Source organism: Lithobates pipiens, unplaced genomic scaffold (genome assembly GCF_037356315.1).
Source record: "Lithobates pipiens isolate NorthernLeopardFrog02 unplaced genomic scaffold, aLitPip1_a1.2 Scaffold_25, whole genome shotgun sequence".
NCBI lineage: Eukaryota > Metazoa > Chordata > Amphibia > Anura > Ranidae > Lithobates > Lithobates pipiens.
The window spans coordinates 82,132,837-82,157,452 of record NW_027507787.1 but is presented as its reverse complement, the minus strand read 5'-3'; the positions used below and the strand labels follow the sequence as shown (position 1 = coordinate 82,157,452).

At 45.7% G+C, this 24,616-nt stretch overlaps 1 protein-coding gene across 2 annotated transcripts in view; it reads right to left on the bottom strand.

Moving 5' to 3' along the window:
* Positions 1–24,616, bottom strand: part of OPN4 (opsin 4) — a 174,803-nt gene that overhangs the window by 71,860 nt on the left and 78,327 nt on the right. For both annotated transcript variants that reach the window (XM_077454605.1, XM_077454604.1), the window contains exon 2: positions 5,471–5,613. In XM_077454605.1, coding sequence (XP_077310731.1) covers positions 5,471–5,613 — 143 coding nt within the window. The remainder of the gene's footprint in view (positions 1–5,470; positions 5,614–24,616) is intronic.

Below are 24,616 nucleotides of genomic sequence, written 5' to 3'. Positions count from 1 at the left end.
ACTACGTCTATTGATGTTGTCCCGTGCACAAGCGGCCTGCGTGCCCCCTGAGGGGCGCGTGCCCTGCACTCTGTGATCGGCGAGTCTATGAGACTCGCCTGATCACAGACCTGAGCAAGGGGTCGATCTCGACCCCTTACCACGTGATCAGCTTTCAGCCAATGACAGCTGATCATTTGACAAAACAGAGCCTTAATCGGCTAAAAAAAGCCGATTACCGGCGGCCGTGATCGGGACATCAGTCCCGATCACGGCCAGCTTATCAGTGCCCACCTGCCCCCTGCCAGTACCACCCAGATATTAAAAAAAGTGCCACCCAGCAGTGCCACCCATCAGTGCCCATAGTGCCATATATCAGTCAGTGCCATACATCAGTGCCCACAGTGCCATACATCAGTGCCCACAATGCCATACATCAGTACCCACAGTGCCACCTATCAGTGCCCACAATCTGCCTCAACAACATTTCTGCACCTCAGTGCCACATATCCGTGCCCATCAGTGTCATCTACCAGTGCCCATCAGTGCCGCCCATCAGTGCCCAGCAGTGCCACCTATCAGAGCCACCTATCAGTGCCACCTATCAGTGCCCATCAGTCCCATCTATCAGTGGTACCTATCAGTGCCCCTTAGTGCCACCCATCCGTGCCACCCATCAGTGCTACCTATCAGTGCCATCTTATCTGTGCCCATCTTTGCCCATCAGTGCTGCCTTATCTGTGCCCATCAGTACTGCCTTATCTGTGCCTATCGGTGCCACCTTATCTGTGCCTATTAGTGTCGTCTTAACTGTGCCTATCAGTGCCTATCAGTGCCCACCAGTGCCACCTCATCAGCGCATTTCAATGAAGGAGAAAAATTACCTGTTTGCAAAATGTTATAACAAACTATTAAACATGATTTTTTTTTTTTTTTTTTTTTTTGCATCTTTTTTGTTTGTTTAGCAAAAAATAAAACTCCCAGCTGTAATTAATTACCACCAAAAGAAAGCTCTATTTGTGAAAAAAAAATGATAAAAATTTCATTTGGGTACAGTGTTGTATGGCCGCGCAATTGTCATTCAAAGTGCATCAGCGCTGAAAGCTGAAAATTGGTCTGGGACTGAGGGGGGTTTAAGTGCCCAGTAAGCAAGTGGTTAATAATTAATTATCAACATCGCAGTGGAAGAAAATAATTCCACGCGTGCTAAATTTATGTTTGTGAATTGAACATTTTGACGAGAAGATGTTAGAAGACACCTAATATATAGCATTTAAGATGTTATATTTGACAGCCTGGAAGTTCAATTTTTTTAATTATTAGTGTCTGATTCATTTGTCTTTAGCTATAATTTAAAGTAGGAAGATATGTATGGGTAAAGGGGTGGTAGGTCTCCTTTACACATGCAGTACATGTCATGGACATATTTTTGGAGAGACTTCTGAATCATAAAGGAATCCATCTTAGTAAACAATTGTTTCTATAGGGGCTCCTGGCATGGAGCCTGGTGATCAGCTTTTGCGGTAACATGGAAGGCACACAAGGTGTGGTGAGTGTAGGAGCACCTTACACAGAGTCACCAATATTATTATTACAATTTCTATTCATTAATTTTATTATTTTCCAGGAACTACCAAAAACAACTTTTTACAACTTTAGTCTATTTTTATTTACTAAGGTTTATATTCTGCTAGTCTTTTCTACAGTTTCACATAACATGACCATATTGTTTACTCCCCCGCCCCTAAGTTCAAACATTGTCTCCAAACATTAAATTGTATGTGTGTTGTTTTCTTTTCTATAGTCCTGTCCTAACCCCCAAAATGCATTGGGTATATTACTACCAATTAAAATTAGATTCTGACTGCATTTATAATGCCGTAAAAGGATCTCACTAGCCACTATGCACTGATGTCACTTTGCTTAACCACTTCAGCCCCGGCCTATAGTCATATGACGCCCACAGATGGGATCTCCCATCCTGGGTGTGAGTCATATGACGTCCTCTGATTCCCGGCCGCCTAGGGGGCGTGTGCGCGCACCCGCTGCATCGCTCGGGACTCGGTGGCCGCGGTGTCCGCTGGGCACCCGCGATTGCCTGGGAACACAGCAGGACCATGGATCTGTGTATGTAAACACACAGATCCACATCCTGTCAGTGGAGAGGTGTTCTCAGTACAGAGAAACTCCAATCGGTCTCCTCCCCTTGTGAATCCCCTCCCCCCACAGTTAGAATCACTCCCATAGGGAACGTATTAAACCCCTGCAGCGCCCCCTGGTGTTAACCCCTTCCCTGCCAGTCACATTTACACAGTAATCAGTGCAATTTTACAGCACGATCGCTGTGTAAATGTGAATAGTGTCAAAAGTGGCCGATGTGTCCGCCATAATGTCGCATGAAAAAAATCGCAGATCACCGGCATTACTAGTAAAAAAATAAAATTAAAAAAAAGCCATAAATCTATCCCCTATTTTGTAGATGCTATAACTTTTGCGCAAACCAATCAATAATCGCTAATTGTGATTTTTTTTTACCAAAAATATGTAGAAGAATACGTATCGGCCTAAACTGAGGAAAAAACTTGTTTTTTTTTTTTAAATTGATATTTATTATAGCAAAAAGTAAAAAATATTGTGTTTTTTTTTCAAAATTGTCGCTCTTTTTTTGTTTATAGCGCAAAAAATAAAAACCACAGAGGTGATCAAATACCACCAAAATAAAGCTCTTTTTTTGGGGAAAAAAAGGATGTCAATTTTGTTTGGGTGCAATGTCGCTTGAACGCGCAATTGTCAGTTAAAGTGACGCAGTGCCGAATCGCAAAAAGTGCTCTGGTATGGAAGGGGGAAAAATTATCCGGGGCTGAAGTGGTTAAGAATCACCAGTATTTATGTTTTTTTTATTTCCAAAACTTGAGCAGTCAAGGACAGATATTTGGGGGTTACACACTGCCATCTTCTAACCATCTAACCAGTGCAAACATCTAACCTTGGTAGGTATCAGCTGCATTGATTGTACTGGTTCGGTACAGAAAAGATATAAACCTGGACAGGAAAGAGAAATGATGTGGCTCTGCAGATAACACATGAGGGGACCGGCTGTAACATTTACCAGTTGGAAGCTCTGGTGTATTGTTTAAGCCATCGTAAAATTTAGGGATCAGCTGGAGTCCCCAGTAGGAGGCATCAACAATCAAGGTAGAAAAAGACTGTGAAGCATAGATGTGCCACAAAGAATGGCAAAACTGCTTAGTACTAATAAGGTGACAGAAGACTCATAACTACACTTACACCCCTTTCACACCAGGGCGTTTTGCAGCTGCTATAGCGTTAGAAATAGCGCCTGCAATCCACCCTAAAGAAGCTGCATCATTGTGTGTACGATGAAACCCCCGAGGGCTTTCACACTACAGTGGTGCGCTGGCAGGACGTCAGAAAAAAGTCCTGCCAGTAGCTTCTTTGGAGTGGTGAAGGAGCAGTGTGTTTACCGCTCCTCCACCGCTGCTCCCCATTGAAATCAATGGGGCATCGCTGTAATGCCGCCGGCAAAACGCAGCTATTGCGGCGTATTGCCGGCGGTTTTAACCCTTTCGCGGCCGCTAGTGGGGGTAAAAGTGCCCCGCTAGCGGCTGAAATGCACCGCAAATCCGCCGCAAATCCGGCAGTAAAACGCCGCTAAAAATAGCGGTGTTTTACCGCCGACGCAAAGGGCGGTGTGGTGTGAAAGGGGTCTTAAAGTGTTACTAAACCAACAACGGTAAAATCAGTCTATATATGCAGTAAAGCATGCTTGCTATACTCACTGTGGAATCTAAGGGGTTAATCGTCTGTATTGTGTAAAAAGGCTGTTTGATCCTGTCTTCTCTGTTCCTCCCCTTCTTTCACCGTCCCCAAACCATCTCCTGATAGAACAGAGCCTAGGGGGCAAGCTGCACATGCTCAGTTTTGTATGTATTGCTAGAGTGTTTTTTTTTTTTCTTGAGAGAGTGCATATGATCAGCACAAGGCCAATCAGCACTGTCTAGACAGAGGGTCAGGAGTTCAGCAGCCTCATAGGACAATCAGGGGAGAAAGAAATCTCCTCTTTTAACCAGACACTGATAGAAGTCACAAGACTGCTATATACTTCTGATGAGAAAAGGTATTTGGCAGTTTATATTTACTAAAACTATTGTATTTTGCTGTGCTATGTACTTTGGAAGATCAGCGATAGTGAATGCAGGGTCCTGGTTTTAGTAGCATTTTAAGCTTAGCAAGTGAGGAAGGCCACTTCTCCTAATGATTTGGATAGTGCATTATAAGAGACTCTGTATGTGCTTTTGGGATTACCACTGGAGTGCCATAAACTGTTTACTTTAGAGAGCTATATTGTATTCCTGCAAACTGTAGATCACAACTTTTTTACTTTACTATTTAGCACTTTATAAGAGACTGAGATACCAAGTGCATTGTGCAAAGTTACCATTATTTCCCACGTGTTTTGCTTGGCCCTGTTCTAGTTTTCTGAAGTTCAGTGCTACTGTGTAAAGCCATTTACATTACATAAATTGCAGATTATATAGTAAACCAAGAAGAATGCAGGTTACCTGGCCCATATAGTCAATTTTGTAAGCAGATTTCAGAGTGCTATTTCAATCAGATTTTCTTAATCCGATTAGCTTTAAGTTAAAGTCAGATGACATTAAATATAGAAAATGGATGATATCCAGCAAATCCAGCAAGAAATAATATAATTAAAGTTTGACATTTTTCCTGCTTTTCCAAAGATTCAAATACAAAGCATACAACAAAATTAGCTTATATATAATACAATTACACACATCTAAGCAAAGATCATATTTTACATATTAAATTAAAAAGTTTTCTATTTTATATTAGTAATTCAAGTTGAACTCTGGGCACATATAAAAAAACATCAATGAATGAAGTTCTGCGATAAAGAAAAAAAAAATCTTCATATGTATATTAAATGCAACCAGCATAAGTATATAAAATGTGGCTGTTTTCCAAACCCCAGTCTGAGCTCTGCTGCACACCTATCAGGCCTATCAGGTGCAAAGACATGAGCTGAAAAATGAACCTGTTTGCCTGGAATTCAGCTTTAAAGATGAATATCGGAAATGGATATTTTTATATAGTTACATTAGTTCAGGTTTAGAAAGTGAAGTGTTCTTTGAAAGGAGCCCATGATGATTGGGCAGTCTCCTGTATTCAGCAAGCGACATAGCTGCCAATTGGCATAGGAGCCAGAAGTTAGTGGAGATCACTATAGTAGTGGTGCCTGCTACGGTGATTTCTCAGTGTATGACAAATGCATAGTTACATTGGTCCAAGCTGGACCAATGTAAAAATATCCATACCTGGAATTTATCTTTAAGGAATATGCCCTACAGAATCCAAATTAAGTTTAGTCTACGTCAAAAGTTCAATACCAATTTAACATATGTAACATGTAATAACACTTGGCAGGCTCTAGAGCAACACATGTCAGTACCTGCAAAAAGCATAGATGACAAGGAAGTTACCCAGCATTCCTGTTATTCCTACTGCCAGGATCACAGCTCCAATTGTATAGTGGACATGATCTGGAGCATCAACTGTAGGGAAGACATGGTGAACATTATCCTTTGGTGTTTCCTAGATAATACATTAAAAGGAAGAATATGTTAATGAATCGAATCAAAATCAGTAAGGTCATTATGCAGTAAATGGCCACGCAATTGTATGGCACATATTTCAAATGTTATGTAATATAAGGCCACATTTAGAAATAGTAAAATGTTACATATCCTATGATAATAAAAATACAATATATTCAGGCAAATTGAAAAAAAAAATTATCAATAGCACTTTAAAGTTGCTGAAACTGTTTTTTAATTCACTTAATTTACTTGTAATAGAATATGGGATTGATTTGCAAAAAAAGAAAGACCGTTCACTGAGCAAACTGAATATGGTGAAGCTGTCTTCACTTTAATCAGCCAACTATGTACCATCAAAAAGCCTGTTTTTTAATCTCTCTTGAACATGATTCGGTATTTAAAGTGAATGCAGCTTCATCTTAATTACTAAGCTAAGTAAGCTGGCTCTTGTCTTCAATAAAACAGTCTCAAGGTATTTATGATTAGATTTTATTATGTGTTATTATGGTAATTCGGTTTCTTACATCATATTCATTTTGCTGTTGTGTGAAGTCCATTATCAAAACAAAAATGTATGTTTCTTGACGGAGAAAACAATAAAAAAATCTTTGAAATTTAAATGCAAAGCAGAAACATTTAGAAGGAATATACAGTATGTTCCTTAATTGTACAGTACAGGGCACAAGAATTGTGGCTGCTCGTGGGTTATAGGCTTCCACCTTCACGTGATTGGACACAGGCAAACAAAGTTGTTAGGACAGTCCGATATAACCCCTTCCTCTTTAAGCAAGCCTCAGTTTTTTACTAGCATCCTTAAATGATGAATATCAATGGCGGCTGGTGTTTTTTTTGTTTGGGGGGGCATATGAGCGTCCGCAGAACTTTTTTCAGGGGGTGGCATCATTTTAAGGTCACCCATGCTCTGCACCTTTTTGATAATGTCATGAAGGGGAGGGGCTTAGTCATTATCACATGAAGCATGATAATCTTCCCCCTTCCCCACTGTCACATTTAGCACATTTTGAGGGGGGAGAGTGTACCTGGTTTTGCAGTGACCAAGATGTGGGAACTGTTGTTGAAGCCTCTGCTAGTTTACCAGTGGATGTGCTTGACCTGGTGTCAGTTTCTGCAATAATAATCCCCAGCGTTGGTGTCAGTTTTTGCAGTATTAGCCCCCAGCATAGAGTTTCTGCAGTATTAGCCCCCAGCATAGATGGTCAGCGGTGATATGCCAATTTCATGCAGCATGAAGGAGCTAATTAGCCCTGACATTGGTCACTAATTCAACTTAAGGGGTTAATGAACACTGCTATTGATCACTAGGGATGAGCCGAACACCCCCGATTCGATTCGCACCAGAACCTGGGAACGGACCGCAAATTCGTGCAAACTTTAGAACCCCATTAAAGTCTATGGGACTCAAACGTTCAAAATCAAAAGTTCTAATTTTAAAGGCTAATATGCAAGTTATTGTCCTAAAAAGGGTTTGGGGACCCGGCTCCTGCCCCAGGGGACATGTATGTTATTGTAAAAAAGGTTTAAATTTTTTCGGGAGCACTGATTTTAATGACGCTTAAAGTGAAAAAAAAGTGAAATATTCCTTTAAATATCGTGCCTGGGGGGTGTCTATAGTATGCCTGTGAAGTGGCACGTGTTTCCCATGTTTAGAACAGTTCCTGCACAAAATGACATTTCTAACTGAAAAAAAGTAATTTAAAACCACTTGCGGTTTTAATGTAATGTCTGGTCCCGGCAATATGGATGAAAATCATTGAGAAAAATGGTACGGGTAGCCCCCCTGCCCATTACCAGCCCCTTTGGGTCTTGTACGGATATTAAGGGGAACCCCGTACCCAAATTAAAAAAAGGAAAGGCGTGGTGCCCCCAGGCCCTATATACTCAGAACAGCAGTATGCAGGCGGTGCAAACAAGACAGGAACTGTGTAGGTTTGTTGTTAAGTAGAATCTGTTTGTAATTTTGAACTGGTACATTTTTAAAGTGTAGCTCCAGTCAAAAAATCTATTTTTAAGCTTTTTGGAAAACATTTTTTTTTCCGTCTGTACACCTCTTCAGAAGATTTCACCTCACTTTCTGTCCCGATGACCAATGTTTTTGGAAAATTTGGGGTTTTTAGTAAAACAAGGATTGGGATAAAGCATCAGTGGAGAGGAAACATGTATTTTCCCATATCATCTCTTACAGGAGAGAATTTCCCATCCTAGGTGTAGATTTCACCTCACTTCCTGTTGTCTCCTTCCGTTTGCAAGTAAGAGACGTTTGTAAGTTGGATGTTTGAAAGTAGGGGCCTGCACTATATGCTCTGCAGACATTTGGGCCTAAGGTGTTGGGGTTGCCACAACACTGTGAAGCCCTCAAAGTGACTCTTGGTGGGTGCTGGAGCACCCTGCTGTGAACTATTATATCAAGAATTGTAATTACAAGCCATTGTTGAACAGTGGTAGAAAAATTGGGCCTTTGGTGGTGGTGCCATAACACTGTAAGTCCTCACAGTTACTCTTGGTGGGTGCTGGAACGGGCCCTGCTGTGAAATATTATATCAAGAATTGTAATTACCCATTGAACAGGGGCAGAAAAACTGGGCCTTAGGCACTAGTTCTGGTGCCACGACACTGCAACCCCTCACAGATACTCTAGTTGGAGCGCAGGAATGAGCCCTGATGCAAAGTATTGCATCAAAAAATGTAATTACACGTCCCTGTTAAATAGGGGCAGAAAAATTGTGCCTTAGGTACTGGTGCTGGTGCAACGACACTGCAACCCCTCACAGATACTCTAGTTGGAGCGCAGGAATGAGCCCTGCTGCAAATCATTGCATCAAAAATTGTAATTGCATGCCAAAGAACCCAAAAAAACAAAAATGTTCTTCCAAGCTATCAGCAGGATCATTGAGGAGGAAGAGGATAGTCACTCAGCATAACAGGATAGTCATTCAGCATCAGCATAGGTAGTCTTGAAGGGATCTGACATTTAAAAAAAAAATATTCGGTTACATCAGCTTCAGGTGCTTGGTAGCTGGTGGTGATCCAAGACTGATTCATGTTTATGAAGGTCAGTTGATCAACCGAGTCGGTGGACAGGCGCACCCTGTGATCGGTTACAAAGCCTCCAGCAGCACTGAATGTGCATTCCGAAAGAACGCTGGATGCAGGACAGGCCAGTAGCTCGATTGCATACTGTGCAAGCTCTGGCCAGTGATCCATCCTCAAGACCCAGTAACCCAGAAGATTTTCAGTGGGAAAGGTGTCAAAGTCTGATCTTGCCCCTAGGTATTCCTGCACCATGTAAATCAGACGCTGGCGATGGTTGCTGGAATTGATCATACCTTGGGGCTGCGGACTAAAAAAGTGTCTGAACGCATCGGTCAGATGCCCACCTTCTCCACTGCTCCTTCTGTGACTTAGGGACGTTGTCCAGGACCAGGAATTTGTAAGTTCCCTGTCTCTGGGAAAGCGTTGCACAGACCTTTCTGCAAGGTCTTCCAGAGATGTTTCATCCTCTGCTTCCTCTGCGATGGCAAGATAAGATCCGCAACCTTACCCTTGTACCGTGGATCAAGGAGAGTTGCCAGCCAGTAATGATCCCTCTCCTTGATCCACTGAATACAAGATTCCTTCTGCAGGCTTTGCAGGATCAGGGAGGCCATGCAGCGTAGGTTAGCTGAGGTATTCCTTACGGAGTCCTCTGGGTCCCTAAGTACGACATGATCCGCAGCCACCTCCTCCCAGTCACGTATAAGTCCACGAGTTTCCTGGGACTGTAAATTATCCCTAAAATACTGCTGCTGCTGCTGCTGATGCTGAGTGCCAGGCTCCACCTCCATGCTGACACAATCCTCCTCCTCCTCCTCTTCCTGTGTGATCGGCGGGCCAGCAGGAACACGGTCTGGATAAAGGGGACCTTGAGAGGCAAGGAAGTCCTCCTCTTCCTGCCTCTGTTCTGCCTCAAGTGTCCTGTCCATTATTCCACGCAGCGTGTGCTCCAACAAGTGGACAAGAGGGACAGTGTCACTGATGCATGCACTCTCACTGCTCACCATCCTCGTGGCCTCCTCAAATGGTGACAGGACAGTGCATGCGTCCGTGATCATGGCCCACTGGCGTGGAAAAAAAAAACAAGCTCTCCTGACCCTGTCCTGGTGCCGTAGTCGCACAGGTACTCATTGATGGCCCTCTGCTGCGTGTGCAGCCGCTGCAGCATGGCCAACGTTGAGTTCCACCTGGTGGGCATGTCACAGATTAGGTGGTTCTTGGGCAGGTTCAATTCCTTTTGGAGCTCAGCCAGCCGAGCACTGGCATTAGATGACTGGCGAAAATGCACACAGACTTACCTGGCCTGCCTCAGGACATCCTGTAAGCCCGGGTACCTGCCCAAGAACCACTGCACCACCAAGTTAAGGATGTGAGCCACACAGGGCACAAGGGTCAGTTGTCCCTGTCGGAGGGCGGAGAGGAGGTTGGTGCCATTGTCACAAACCACCATTCTTGGCTTAAGCTGGCATGGTGTCAACCAACTCTCAGCCTGCCCCTGCAGAGCTGACAGAATATCTGCCCCAGTGTGGCTCCTGTCCCCCAAGCACACCAGCGCAAACACAGCATGGCATCTTTTTGCCTGTGTACTTGCGTATCCCCTTGAATGCCTACGGAGCACTGCTGGGTCCAAGGACAAAGCACAGGAAGAGGCCATAGAGGAAGAAGAGGAGGGGGTGGAGGAGAGAGGTGTGTCACATTCACCAGTAGTAGCATTTTGGAGGCGTGATGGTGGAACAACCTCCAACACTACTGCACCTTGTCCTCATCCTTCCCAGTTGCAAGAAAAGTCACCCAATGCGCCGCGAAAGATAGGTAACGTCCCTGTCCATGCCTGCTGGACCATGAGTCAGCAGTAATATGCACCTTACTGCTGACCGCCCTGTCCAGCGAGGCATTGACACATGCCAGTAGAGAGCCGGAACCGCCTTCTGTGAGAAAGTGGCGTTTGGGAACCTGCCACTGAGGAACCGCATATTGCACAAACTCACTGAAGGGGGCAGAGTCTAACAACTGAAAAGGCAGCATTTGATGTGCTAGCAATTTAGTCAAGCTAGCATTCAACCGCTGGGCATGTGGATGGCTGGGAGTGAACTTCTTTCGACAGGTGCAGCAGCTGGGTCAGGGAAATTTGCCTGGTACAATCGGATGTCGGTGTACCGATAGCAGATTGCCCGCAAGTACTTGGCTGTGACACACCTAATTCTACACCTTCATTCCTCTCAGTGCAGGTTTCAGAGAGGATTGAAGGTATAGTGGGGTTGGAGATCTCAGCTGATGAGGAGCAAAGAGAGGTCCGCTTTGTTCTTTGGTGTGGGTCTTTTAGGTACGCTTGGCAACAAACTGTATGGCAGGTCGACATATGTCTGGTCAAGCATGTGGTGCCCAAGCGGCTGATGTTTTGGCCACGCGAGATACGCTTGAGACATATGTATCAAATAGTAGCAGTGCGATCTGATGCACTCGACTCAAAAAAGCCCACACCAACGAATTTTTGGAATAACGCGCAGAGACAGCGCCCTGCACATGCAGAGCTCTGCGGTGTGATGCAGTCGGTGTGCTGCCCTTAAGCTGTCCCCTGGAGGGCATCCTGCCTTGTTGGAGATGTGCCTCCTCCTCCTCTCTCTTATCACGCACCCACGTGGAGTCAGGGACCTCATCATCCCCTCCCTCCTCCTCACTGGAGCAAACCTGGCAGTATGCTGCAGCTTGTGGAACATGACTGCCAGATTGCTGTCCTTCTGGGGCATCCCCTCTCTATAGGCTCACATTACTGCCTTCCTCTAGCTGGGTATCATCATCAGAGCCTTCAAAACGCTGGGCATCCTCATGGAGCATGGACCCAACACTGTGCTCAAACTGTTCGGGGGACTCCTCAGGAGGACATGGTGGGTCTAGGGAAGGAGTGACTGATGCCACTGAGACAAGGGAAGAGGCCACTTTGACAGCTGCTTTGCCAGTACCCTGAGTCTGGGTGAGAGAGGATGAGGAGGATGAGAACAGCTTGGTCATCCACTCTACCAGGTCTTCGGCATGTTGTGTCTCAACGTACCTGGCTGCCGAAAATAAGGACAAGCATGCCGCATGGCCATGTGCTGATGAGAATGCACCATGTCCACGCCAACCACTGTTGCCTCTAGACACAGAGCCTGCTTGCCCCCTTTTATTGGCTCGTGACTGTCTGACTCTCCTTGTTGGCCTTTCATACATACTACATGGCCGGCAGGGAGATGTAGCTGCACAAAGCTGGGACGTATATACTGATTATACTGCAGCTTGCAGAATCAACTGCCTGCCTGTAGTATTATTACTATGAAAACACCAGCAATTGGGGTAGCTTTAGGTGCATACTGTGCAGATTACACAATACACCGACTGCAATTACTGCAGCTGCCTGCGGTATATGATCAGCAGAACACCAGCAATTGGGTAGCTTTAAGTGCACACTGTGCAGATGACACAGTACACGACTGTAATTGCTACAGCTGCCTGTGGTATGGGATCTGAAGAACACCAGCAATTTGGGTAGCTTTAGGCGTACACTGTGCAGATGACACAATACACCAACTGTAATTACTGCAGCTGCCTACGGTATAGGATCAGCAGAATACCAGCAATTGGGGTAGCTTTAGGCCTGCACTGTGCAGATGACACAATACACTGACTGTAATTACTGCAGCTGCTTGTCTGTGGTATAGGATCTGAAGAACACCAGCAATTGGAGTAGCTTTAGGCGTACACTGTGCAGATGACACAATACACCAACTGTAACTACTACAGCTGCCTGTGGTATAGGATCAGCAGAACACCAGCAATTGTGGTAGCTTTAAGTGCACACTGTGCAGATGACACAGTACACCAACTGTAATTGCTACAGCTGCCTGCGGATAGCATCAACAGAACACCAGCAATTGGGGTAGCTTTAAGCGTACACTGTGCCAATAGCACAATACACCGACTCTAATTGCTACAGCTGCCTGTGGATAGGATCAGCAGAACACCAGCAATTGGGGTATCTTTAGGTGCACGCTGTGCGGGTGACACAGTACACCGACTGTAATTGCTACAGCTGCCTGCGGATAGAATCAGCAGAACACCAGCAATTGTGGTAGCTTTAGTGCAGATGACACAGTACACTGACAGTAATTACTGCAGCTGCCTGCCTGTCGTATAGGATCTGAAGAACAAGGGTAGCTTTAGATGCACAATGTGCAGATGACATAATACACTGACTGTATTTACTGCAGCTGCCTGCAGATAGGATCAGCAGAACACCAGCAATTGGGATAGCTTTATCTGTACACTGTGCAGGTGGCACAATACACCAACTATAATTGCTACAGCTGCCTCTGGTATAGGACCAGCAGAACACCAGCAATTGGGGTAGCTTTAAGTGCACACTGTGCAGATGACACAGTACACCGACTGTAATTGCTACAGCTGCTTGCTGATAGGATCAGCAGAACACCAGCAATTGGGGTAGCTTTAGCTGTACACTGTGCAGATGACACAGTACACGGACTGTAATTACTGCAGCTGCCTGTGGTATAGGATCAGCAGAACACTAGCAATTGGGGTAGCTTTAAGTGCACACTGTGCAGATGACACAGTGCACCGACTGTAATTGCAACAGCTTCAAATGAATTTCAAAGACACTCTCCCTATATCTCTCTCTCCGCTGATGCAATACACTACACAAGGCCGCCGCGCAGGCGGCCTTATATAGTGTGGGGCATGTACTAAACCCCCTGAGCCATAATTGGCCAAAGCCACCCTGGCTTTGGTCAATTACAGCTCGCTGTACAGACGGTGCTTTGATTGGCCAAGCATGCGGGTCATAGTGCATGCTTGGCCAATCATAAGCGCAGTGAATTATGGGCCGTGAGTGCCACTCAAATTTGTCGCGAACGGCCCACAATGTTCGGAATTCGCTGAATGGGCGAACAGCCAATGTTGGAGTCGAACATGGGTTTGATTCGAACACGAAGCTCATCCCTATTGATCACTAATGCAGTAGTGGCCAGTGGCAGTGTTAATTACCCCTTTGTATTGCAGCAGGAAAAGGTTAACACTGACACTGGCCGCTAATGCACCACAAAGGGGTTAATTAACCGCTACTGGCCACTAATGCATTTGAGATCAATGGCAGTGTTCATTAACGCCTTGTGCTGAATTACTGGAGAGTGTCAGTACATTAACTCCTTCATGCTTCATATTACTGGCTAATGGCTTAATTATCCCCCATTCACAAAACCCACCACAGTTCCCAAGACATTAACTAGTCCTGTGCACTGGAAAAGATTCACTGCAACATTACACTGTTGACCACTTCAGCCCCGAAAGAATTTACCCCCTTCCTGACCACTGACCAGAGCACTTTTTGCGATTCGGCGCTGTGTAGCTTTAACTGACAATTGCACGGTCGCGCAACGTGGCTCCAAAAACAAAATTGACGTCCTTTTTTCCCACAAATAGAGCTTTCTTTTGGTGGTATTTGATCACCTCTGCTGTTTATATTTTTTGCACTATAAACACAAAAATAGCATAAATTTTTTAAAAAAATGCATTATTAAATATCCCCCAAAAAATATAACATTATTTTTTTTTTTCAGTTTAGGCTGATAAGTATTCTTCTACATATTTTCGTTAAAATCACAATAAGAGTTTATTGATTGGTTTGTGCCCAAGTTATAGCATCTAAAAAATAGGGGATAGTTTAATGCAATTTTTATTGATTTTTTTTTTTACTAGTAATGGCGGCGATCAGCGATTTTTATCATGACTGTGACATTATGGCGGACACATCAGACAATTTTGATATATTTTTGGGACCATTGGCATTAATACAGCAATCAATACTAAAAAATTGCATTGATTACTGTAAACATGTCACTGGCAGTGAAGGGGTTAACCACTAGGTGGTGCTGTAGGGATTAAGCACGTCCTAGGGAGTGACTCTAACTGTGGGGAAGGGACTGTGGGTGACATGTCACTGATTACAGGGAGCGCTGATCAGTGACAGTGTCATTAGGCAGAACGAGGAGATGCTTGTTTACATTAGTATCTCCCCGTTTTTCCTCACCGTGAGATGATCGCTGGTATCCCCGCAGACATCGAGTCCGCAGGACCCGCGATCACGGTCATAGAGCTCCCGGCACGCAAGCCGCCTCTTAAAGGGCAACATACAGGCACGTTAATCTGCCTGTACGTGCCCTTCTGCTACAGTATATCTGCGTGAGGCGGTCGGGAAGCAGTTACCAATTAACAACCACCCTATAGCCGAATGACGGCTACAGGGTGGTTTCTTAACTCCGGTGGTTTTCAGAATTCCGCTCTCGCGCGCCCCCCTGGGGCGCGCACTCGAGAGCATCCGTGACCGCCGGGTCCTGCATCACGGATCACGGTAAACGGCCGCTCATAGCGGCCGTTTACCACGTGATCGCTCCGTCAAATGATGGAGTGATCACTTGTAAACAAACCGGCGTCATGTTATGATGCCGGTTATTCCCTCCCCCTCTCTGTACCGATCGGAACAGTGGAGGGGGAAGAGATCGGTGTCAGCAGCGATGTGGGCTGCATCTGCAGTGCCCACATCACTGCTCACCGAAAATTAACCCCTCAATTCCCTGCCAATACTCTGCAATACCCTGCCATTACTCTGCATTACTCTGCAATACCCTGCAACACTCTGCAATACTCTGCATTACTCTGCAATACTCTGCAATACTCTGCATTACACTGCAATACTCTGCATTACTCTGCATTACTCTGCAATACCCTGCAATACTCTGCAATACCCTGCAATACCCTGCAATACTCTGCATTACTCTGCAATACCCTTCAATACTCTGCAATACCCTGCAACACTCTGCAATACCCTGCAACGCTCTGCAACACCCGCCAATACCCTGCAACACTCTGCAATGCTCTGCAACACCCGCCAATACCCTGCAACACTCTGCAATGCTCTGCAACACTCTGCAATGCTCTGCAACACCCACCAATACCCTGCAACACTCTGCAACACCCGCCAATACCGTGAAACACTCTGCATTGCTCTGCAACACCCGCCAATACCGTGCAACACTCTGCATTGCTCTGCAACACCCTCCAATATCCTGCAATGCTCTGCAACGCAATACTCTGCAACACCATACTCTGAGATACCCAGCCATACTCTGAGATACCCAGCCATACTCTGAGATACCCAGCCATACCCAGCCATAGTCGGTGATACCCTGCAAAACCCAGCCATAGACACCCCCCCCCCCCTCCCGCCGCCCTCCGGTGCTTCTACCGACTCGCCAATACGATCAAATCCAGAATCTTTTTTTTTTTTTTTTTTTTCAGGCTTCCCAGCTTAGAGGTGAGATGCGGGGTCTTATTGACCCCATATCTCACTGTAAAGAGGACCTGTCATGCAATATTCCTATTACAAGGGATGTTTACATTCCTTGTAATAGGAATAAAAGTGATCAAAAAATTTATTTTTGGGGAAAAAAATGTCAAACTAAAATAAATAAAGTAAAATGAACAATAAAATATATTTTTTTTAAAGCGCCCCTGTCCCCATGTGCTCGCATGCAGAAGCGAACGCATACGTAAGTCCCGCCCCCATATGAAAACGGTGTTCAAACCACACATGTGAGGTATCACGGCGAACGTTAGAGCGAGAGCAATAATTCTAGCCCTAGACCTCTGTAACTCAAAACATATAACCAGTAAAAAAAAAAAAAAAATTGTCGCCTATGGGGATTTTTAAGTAGCAACGTTTGGCGCCATTCCACGAGCCTGTGCAATTTTGAAGAGTGACATGTTAGGTATCGATTTACTCGGTGTAACTTCATTTTTCACATTATGCAAAAATTGGGCTAACTTTACAGTGTTTTTTTTTTAAAGCACAAAACCGTTTTTTTCCCCAAAAAAAGCATTCGAAAAATTGCTGCGCAAATACCGTGCGAGATAAAAAGTTGCAATGACCACCATTGTATTCTCCAGGGTGTTTGCTAAAAAAAAATATATAATGTTTTGGGATTCTATGTAATTTTCTAGCAAATAAATGATGATTTTTACATGTAGGAGAGAAATGTCAGAATTGTCCTGGGTGCTCCAGAACGCCTGATGGCGCTCCATGCATGTTGGGCCTCTGTATGTGGCCACACTGTGTAAAAGTCTCACACATGTGGTATCGCCGTACACGGGAGTAATAGCAGAATGTGTTTTGGGGTGTAATTTGTGGTATGCATATGCTGTGTGAGAAATAAACTGATAATATGACAATTTTGGGAAAAAAAAAAAAGTAAAAAAAATCTTGATTTTGCAAAAAATTGTGGGAAAAAATGACAACTTCAAAAAACTCATCATGCCTCTTACTAAATACCTTGGAATGTCTTCTTTCCAAAAAGGGGTCATTTGGGGGGTATTTGTACTTTTCTGGCATGTTAGGGTCTCAAGAATTCAAATAGGCCGTCAGTACTTCAGGTGTGATCAATTTTCAGATATTGGCACCATAGCTTGTGGACTCTATAACTTTCACAAAGACCAAATAATATCCACCAATTTGTACTTATTTTTACCAAAGATATGTAGTAGTATAAATTTTGGCCAAAATTTATGAAGAAAAAATTACTAATCTGCTAAATTTTATAACAGAAACAAAGAAAAATTCATTTTTTTACAGAATTTTCTGTATTTTTTCTTTTATAGCACAAAAAATAAAAAACCCAGCGGTGATTAAATACCACCAAAAGAAAGATCCATTTGTGTGAAAAAAAGGACAAAAATTTCATATAGGTACAGTGTTGCATGACTGAGTAATTGTCATTCAAAATGTGAGAGCACCGAAAGCTGAAAATTGGTCTGGTTATTAAGGGTGTTTAAGTGCCCAGTGGTCAAGTGGTTAAGCAACATATATTCTCCTTTGTCTGCCATTGGTCCATGAGTATTTTCAGCCCTTTTTTCCCATTGTTCTTTAGACCTATTAGCATTTATCTGCTGTGTTGCTCATCCCTCAGTTGTACAGCTTTTGGACACCCCAAGTCCTGTGTACTTTACTGTATGATTAGGAAAATAGGATTTTAACTTGCCTGTTAAATCCTTTCTCAAGCCTCGTACACACGATCGGACTTTCCAAAGGGAAATGTTCGATGACAGGCTGTTGGCGGTAAATCTGACCATGTGTATGCTCCATTGTCAGATTTTCCGTGGACAAATTTTGGCTAGTAGGTTTTAAAATTTTCCATTGACAAATGTGTTGTTGGATTTTCAGAGCGTGTGTACACAAGCCCATCGTAGGACAAAAGTCCAAAGTACAAACACACATACTCGGAAACAAGGGCGAGCAGGAAGCAGTCGGTCTCGTAAACTAACGTTCGTAATGGAAAATTAACATTCATGACGTGGCAAATTATGAAATCTCTAAATGCAGTTCACATTCTCTTCTTCTTTAATGGGATAATAATGAAGCTTTGCTGGTGATACTGATTGAATTATTGCAAACAAATTTTCAAAGGCTTTTTTTTCTAGTGATATCAAGAATAATATTATTATGCTTTTTTTTTTTTATTTGGGCAAGTTACCACAACACCATTATCCCCTAGTTTTTTAGATCAAAGATACGACTATACTATGATGCTGCTTGCAGGACTTTTTCTAACGTCCTGCAACTGCACAACTCCAGTCTGAAAGCACTTGGGTTCTCACGCTGGGGCTGAAGGGTAGTGATGGCCGAACGGTTCGCCCGGCGGTCGTTTCGCGGCGAATTTCCGACTTTCGCCGTCCGCGGGTTCGAACGCCTTTTTCCGTCGTTCGCCCCGGCGGACTTACGTGTTTAATGTATACAAGAACTTTAACCTTTCGTGACACGTTTATCATGTGTTACAGGACAACCAATTGAGACATGACAGCTCATGGACACTTGGACATTCCCCCTAACCTATAAATACACCCGATCCGGTGGCCATTTTACATTCTTTCTTCTGTCACTGTAGGGAAAGGATCCTGTGTGGAGTAGGGACAGAGAAAACGCTAGCTATTTGGTACACAAAAGTTCTTTTCAGGACTGGTATAGGTGTTAGGTCAGCAGCCTGAGTTTCTTTTGTCAGTTTAGATAAAGGGACAGAGCGCTGTATGCTGCTATTTTAGGGACAGCTCAGCCAGATTAGTCTTTCTTCATCATCATCATCATCATCATCATTAGCTGTTACTATCAGGTCCACAAAAGAGCTGTTCCAGCTAATCGTTCCAGCCTACTCTTTTTTGCCAATTTGTATAGGGACAGGCAGGAAGCAGTGTGTCAGGCAGTGAGGATAATTTTAAAGACTTGCTGTTACTATTAGTTCCACAAAGGTTCTTTTCAGGACTGGTATCAGTGGTACGGTAATAGGCTTGTACACGTATAATATTCTTTCTTCCAAATATAGAAAGAATATTATACTTGACTGCTGCCCTTCTGCTGCAGTCTGCTAATCATTCACAACTCACTTGTTCCACAAAGCTCTTTATCAGGACTGGTAACTTGGTCTGTCTAGGGTGCTACGGTACATAGGCTTGGGTGCGGTACAGTCTGCTGTTCTGTAAGGACCGCTATCGGTCCACAATACATAGGGTTGCCGTGCACTACTGCTGACCGCTGCCCTATACTGCAGCAGTCCTTCATTGGTATAGGGACTGACGTACAGTCTGCTAATCACTAACACACAACCTGCTTGGTCCACAAAAGTTCTTATAAGGACTGGTAACTTGGTATAGGGTGCTACGGTACATAGGCCTGAGTGCGTTACAGTCTGCTGTTCTGTAAGGACCGCTATCGGTCCACAATACATAGGGTTGCCGTGCACTACTGCTGACCGCTGCCCTATACTGCAGCAGTCCTTCAGCGGTATAGGGACTGACGCACAGTCTGCTAAACACTAACACACAACCTGCTTGGTCCACAAAAGTTTTTATAAGGACTGGTAACTTGGTATAGGGTGCTACGGTACATAGGCCTGAGTGCAGTACAGTCTGCTGTTCTGTAAGGACCGCTATCGGTCCACAATACATAGGGTTGCCGTGCACTACTGCTGACCGCTGCCCTATACTGCAGCAGTCCTTCATTGGTATAGGGACTGACGTACAGTCTGCTAATCACTAACACACAACCTGCTTGGTCCACAAAAGTTCTTATAAGGACTGGTAACTTGGTATAGGGTGCTACGGTACATAGGCCTGAGTGCGTTACAGTCTGCTGTTCTGTAAGGACCGCTATCGGTCCACAATACATAGGGTTGCCGTGCACTACTGCTGACCGCTGCCCTATACTGCAGCAGTCCTTCATTGGTATAGGGACTGACGTACAGTCTGCTAATCACTAACACACAACCTGCTTGTTCCACAAAAGTTCTTATAAGGACTGGTAACTTGGTATAGGGTGCTACGGTACATAGGCCTGAGTGCGTTACAGTCTGCTGTTCTGTAAGGACCGCTATCGGTCCACAATACATAGGGTTGCCGTGCACTACTGCTGACCGCTGCCCTATACTGCAGCAGTCCTTCATTGGTATAGGGACTGACGTACAGTCTGCTAATCACTAACACACAACCTGCTTGGTCCACAAAAGTTCTTATAAGGACTGGTAACTTGGTATAGGGTGCTACGGTACATAGGCCTGAGTGCGTTACAGTCTGCTGTTCTGTAAGGACCGCTATCGGTCCACAATACATAGGGTTGCCGTGCACTACTGCTGACCGCTGCCCTATACTGCAGCAGTCCTTCAGCGGTATAGGGACTGACGCACAGTCTGCTAAACACTAACACACAACCTGCTTGGTCCACAAAAGTTTTTATAAGGACTGGTAACTTGGTATAGGGTGCTACGGTACATAGGCCTGAGTGCGTTACAGTCTGCTGTTCTGTAAGGACCGCTATCGGTCCACAATACATAGGGTTGCCGTGCACTACTGCTGACCGCTGCCCTATACTGCAGCAGTCCTTCATTGGTATAGGGACTGACGTACAGTCTGCTAATCACTAACACACAACCTGCTTGGTCCACAAAAGTTCTTATAAGGACTGGTAACTTGGTATAGGGTGCTACGGTACATAGGCCTGAGTGCGTTACAGTCTGCTGTTCTGTAAGGACCGCTATCGGTCCACAATACATAGGGTTGCCGTGCACTACTGCTGACCGCTGCCCTATACTGCAGCAGTCCTTCAGCGGTATAGGGACTGACGCACAGTCTGCTAAACACTAACACACAACCTGCTTGGTCCACAAAAGTTTTTATAAGGACTGGTAACTTGGTATAGGGTGCTACGGTACATAGGCCTGAGTGCAGTACAGTCTGCTGTTCTGTAAGGACCGCTATCGGTCCACAATACATAGGGTTGCCGTGCACTACTGCTGACCGCTGCCCTATACTGCAGCAGTCCTTCATTGGTATAGGGACTGACGTACAGTCTGCTAATCACTAACACACAACCTGCTTGTTCCACAAAAGTTCTTATAAGGACTGGTAACTTGGTATAGGGTGCTACGGTACATAGGCTTGAGTGCGGTACAGTCTGCTGTTCTGTAAGGACCGCTATCGGTCCACAATAGATAGGGTTGACGTGCACCACTGCTGACCGCTGCCCTATACTGCAGCAGTCCTTCAGCGGTATAGGGACTGACGCACAGTCTGCTAAACACTAACACACAACCTGCTTGGTCCACAAAAGTTTTTATAAGGACTGGTAACTTGGTATAGGGTGCTACGGTACATAGGCCTGAGTGCGTTACAGTCTGCTGTTCTGTAAGGACCGCTATCGGTCCACAATACATAGGGTTGCCGTGCACTACTGCTGACCGCTGCCCTATACTGCAGCAGTCCTTCATTGGTATAGGGACTGACGTACAGTCTGCTAATCACTAACACACAACCTGCTTGGTCCACAAAAGTTCTTATAAGGACTGGTAACTTGGTATAGGGTGCTACGGTACATAGGCCTGAGTGCGTTACAGTCTGCTGTTCTGTAAGGACCGCTATCGGTCCACAATACATAGGGTTGCCGTGCACTACTGCTGACCGCTGCCCTATACTGCAGCAGTCCTTCAGCGGTATAGGGACTGACGCACAGTCTGCTAAACACTAACACACAACCTGCTTGGTCCACAAAAGTTCTTATAAGGACTGGTAACTTGGTATAGGGTGCTACGGTACATAGGCTTGAGTGCGGTACAGTCTGCTGTTCTGTAAGGACCGCTATCGGTCCACAATAGATAGGGTTGACGTGCACCACTGCTGACCGCTGCCCTATACTGCAGCAGTCCTTCAGCGGTATAGGGACTGACGTACAGTCTGCTAAACACTAATACACAACCTGCTTGGTCCACAAAAGTTCTTATAAGGACTGGTAACTTGGTATAGGGTGCTACGGTACATAGGCTTGAGTGCGGTACAGTCTGCTGTTCTGTAAGGACCGCTATAGGTCCACAATAGATAGGGTTGACGTGCACCACTGCTGACCGCTCACCTATACTGCAGCAGTCCTTCAGCGGTATAGGGACTAAGAGTTTTGTCACAGGGTCATTTAAAAAATGACATGCAGAGGAAGAGGCAGGCCCTTCCGCAGGGGTGGTAGGGGTAGGGCAGGAGCAACAGGCTTGAGCCAAAGTGGGAAGTTGCAGAAGGTGCGTTCAATTACTTTAAAGGATGCACCAGACTTGGTTGAGTGGCTCGCTCAGCCTTACTCTTCTGCACCCTCCTCATCCTCTCGATCTGCACCCTCTTCTTCACTCTCTGCTATGTGCACCCCCAAAGACACTACCACCAACAACACGACCACCACCACCACCACCACATACCTTCCGCTTGAGTCACTGGAATTATTTTCCGATCCATATCAAGAGGACATTTCTGATGCGCAGCCACTCTTGGTATTGGATCAGGAAGAGGAGGTAGCAACAAGCGCTACTCAGCAGTCTGACGCCAGTACCCAGATCAGCCCAAGGAGGAGGTTGGTCCCCGGTGTTGCTGCCTACTCTACTTATAGCGGTGGGGAAGGTGACGTTGATGATGACGTGTCTAGTGATGTCACGTGGGTGCCCACAAGAGAGGAAGAGGAGGGGAGTTCAGAGGGAGATATGGACCAGCAGATAGGGAGGAGAAGCAGCAATGACTTACATTGCACAGCAGGGACAAAGCAGACTGCAAATGTATCAGGAGCGAGTCATCGACCATGTACGGTCACATCTGGCGCTCCCAGGACACCGGCACATGGCTCCGCAGTGTGGGCTTTTTTTAACGTGTCCGCTGCTGACAATAGCGTTGCCATCTGCAATCTTTGCAGTCAACGCGTTAGTCGCGGTAAGCCCAATACTCACCTAGGGACGACCGCCTTAAGAAGGCACATGAGCAGCCATCACCGAGCCCAGTGGGAGCAACGGAACACACAAAGCCACACTGCAGGCTCTCACCGTCCAGCCTCGTCTTCTACTTCTCCTTCTCCTCTCTCCTCACAATTGTCCTCCACTCCACCTTCCATCACGCCAAGCTCACATTTTTCTGCAAAAAGGCAGGCTTCCGTGGGCCTAATGTTTGAGCGTAAAAAAATGATGACGCCGGATAACCCTCTTGCCCAACGGTTGGCGGCTGGCTTGTCAGAACTCATAGCCCGCCAACTACTGCCATATAAACTGGTGGACTCGGAGGCCTTTCGCAAATTTGTGGCCATTGGAACACCACAATGGAAGGTCCCAGGAAGGAAGTATTTCTCAGAGAAGGGCATCCCAGAGCTATATGGCCATGTTCAGCGGCAAGTGAATGTATCTCTGGCACACAGTGTCGGTGCCAAGATACATCTGACCACAGACACGTGGTCTAGCAAACACGGGCAGGGAAGGTATATCAGTTTTACTGCCCACTGGGTGAACCTTCTGACGGCCGTCAAGCATGTAACCCGTGGCACCCGTGTAGATTTGGTTTTACCGCCACGGATTGCATGCAGGCCTGACTCTTCTTCTCCTCCTCCTACTCCATCCTCCTCCCTCTCCTCCTCAGCTGCCTCCTCCTTTTCCGCTGCTAGCGTCTCTTCCACTGCACCGCCCAAGCTCCCCAGAACCTATTCCACATGCCAGGTGAGACGTTGCCATGCCGTGCTGCGTCTGTTGTGCCTGGAAGCAAAGAGCCACACTGGCCCGGCACTCCTTTCAGCTTTGCGTTCACAGGCAGATGAGTGGCTAACACCGCTCAATTTGACAGTTGGTAAAGTGGTGTGTGACAACGGTGCCAATCTGCTTAGCGCATTGAAACAGGGCAAAATCACGCACGTGCCGTGCATGGCACACGTCTTAAACTTGGTCGTGCAGCGATTCCTTGTCAAATACCCTGGGGTCCAGGACATCTTGCGGCAGGCAAGGAAAATCTCGGCCCATTTCAGAAGATCTTACACGGCCATGGCTCGCCTTGCTGACATTCAGCGGCGACACCATCTGCCGGTCAGACGTCTTATTTGCGATTGCCCGACGCGATGGAACTCAACCTTCTATATGCTTGATAGGCTGCTCCAGCAGAAACGTGCAGTTAACGTCTACCTGTATGAACTCTGCGAAAGAAACGGTTCTGGGGAGCTGGGTTTTTTTTCACCGCGCCAGTGGCTGCTCATGCGCGACACATGCAGACTTCTGCGGCCATTTGAGGAGATCACCAAACTGGTCAGTCGCAGCCATGGCGCCATCAGTGACATGGTACCTTATGCCTTCTTTCTGGAGCGTGCATTGCGTCGTGTCATTGATCAGGCTGTGGAGGAGCAGGAGCGGGAAGATGAGGAAGTCGCAATGCTGGATGAATTCCCAGGGGGGGCTACTCTATCTGAGACAAGTCAACAACAGGAGTCTGATGAGGAGTCAGAGGAGGATGGTGCCGGGGCGGATGAGCAGGAGCAAGAAGAGCATGCTTTAAACCTTTCTGGGATCCCTGTTGTGCGAGGA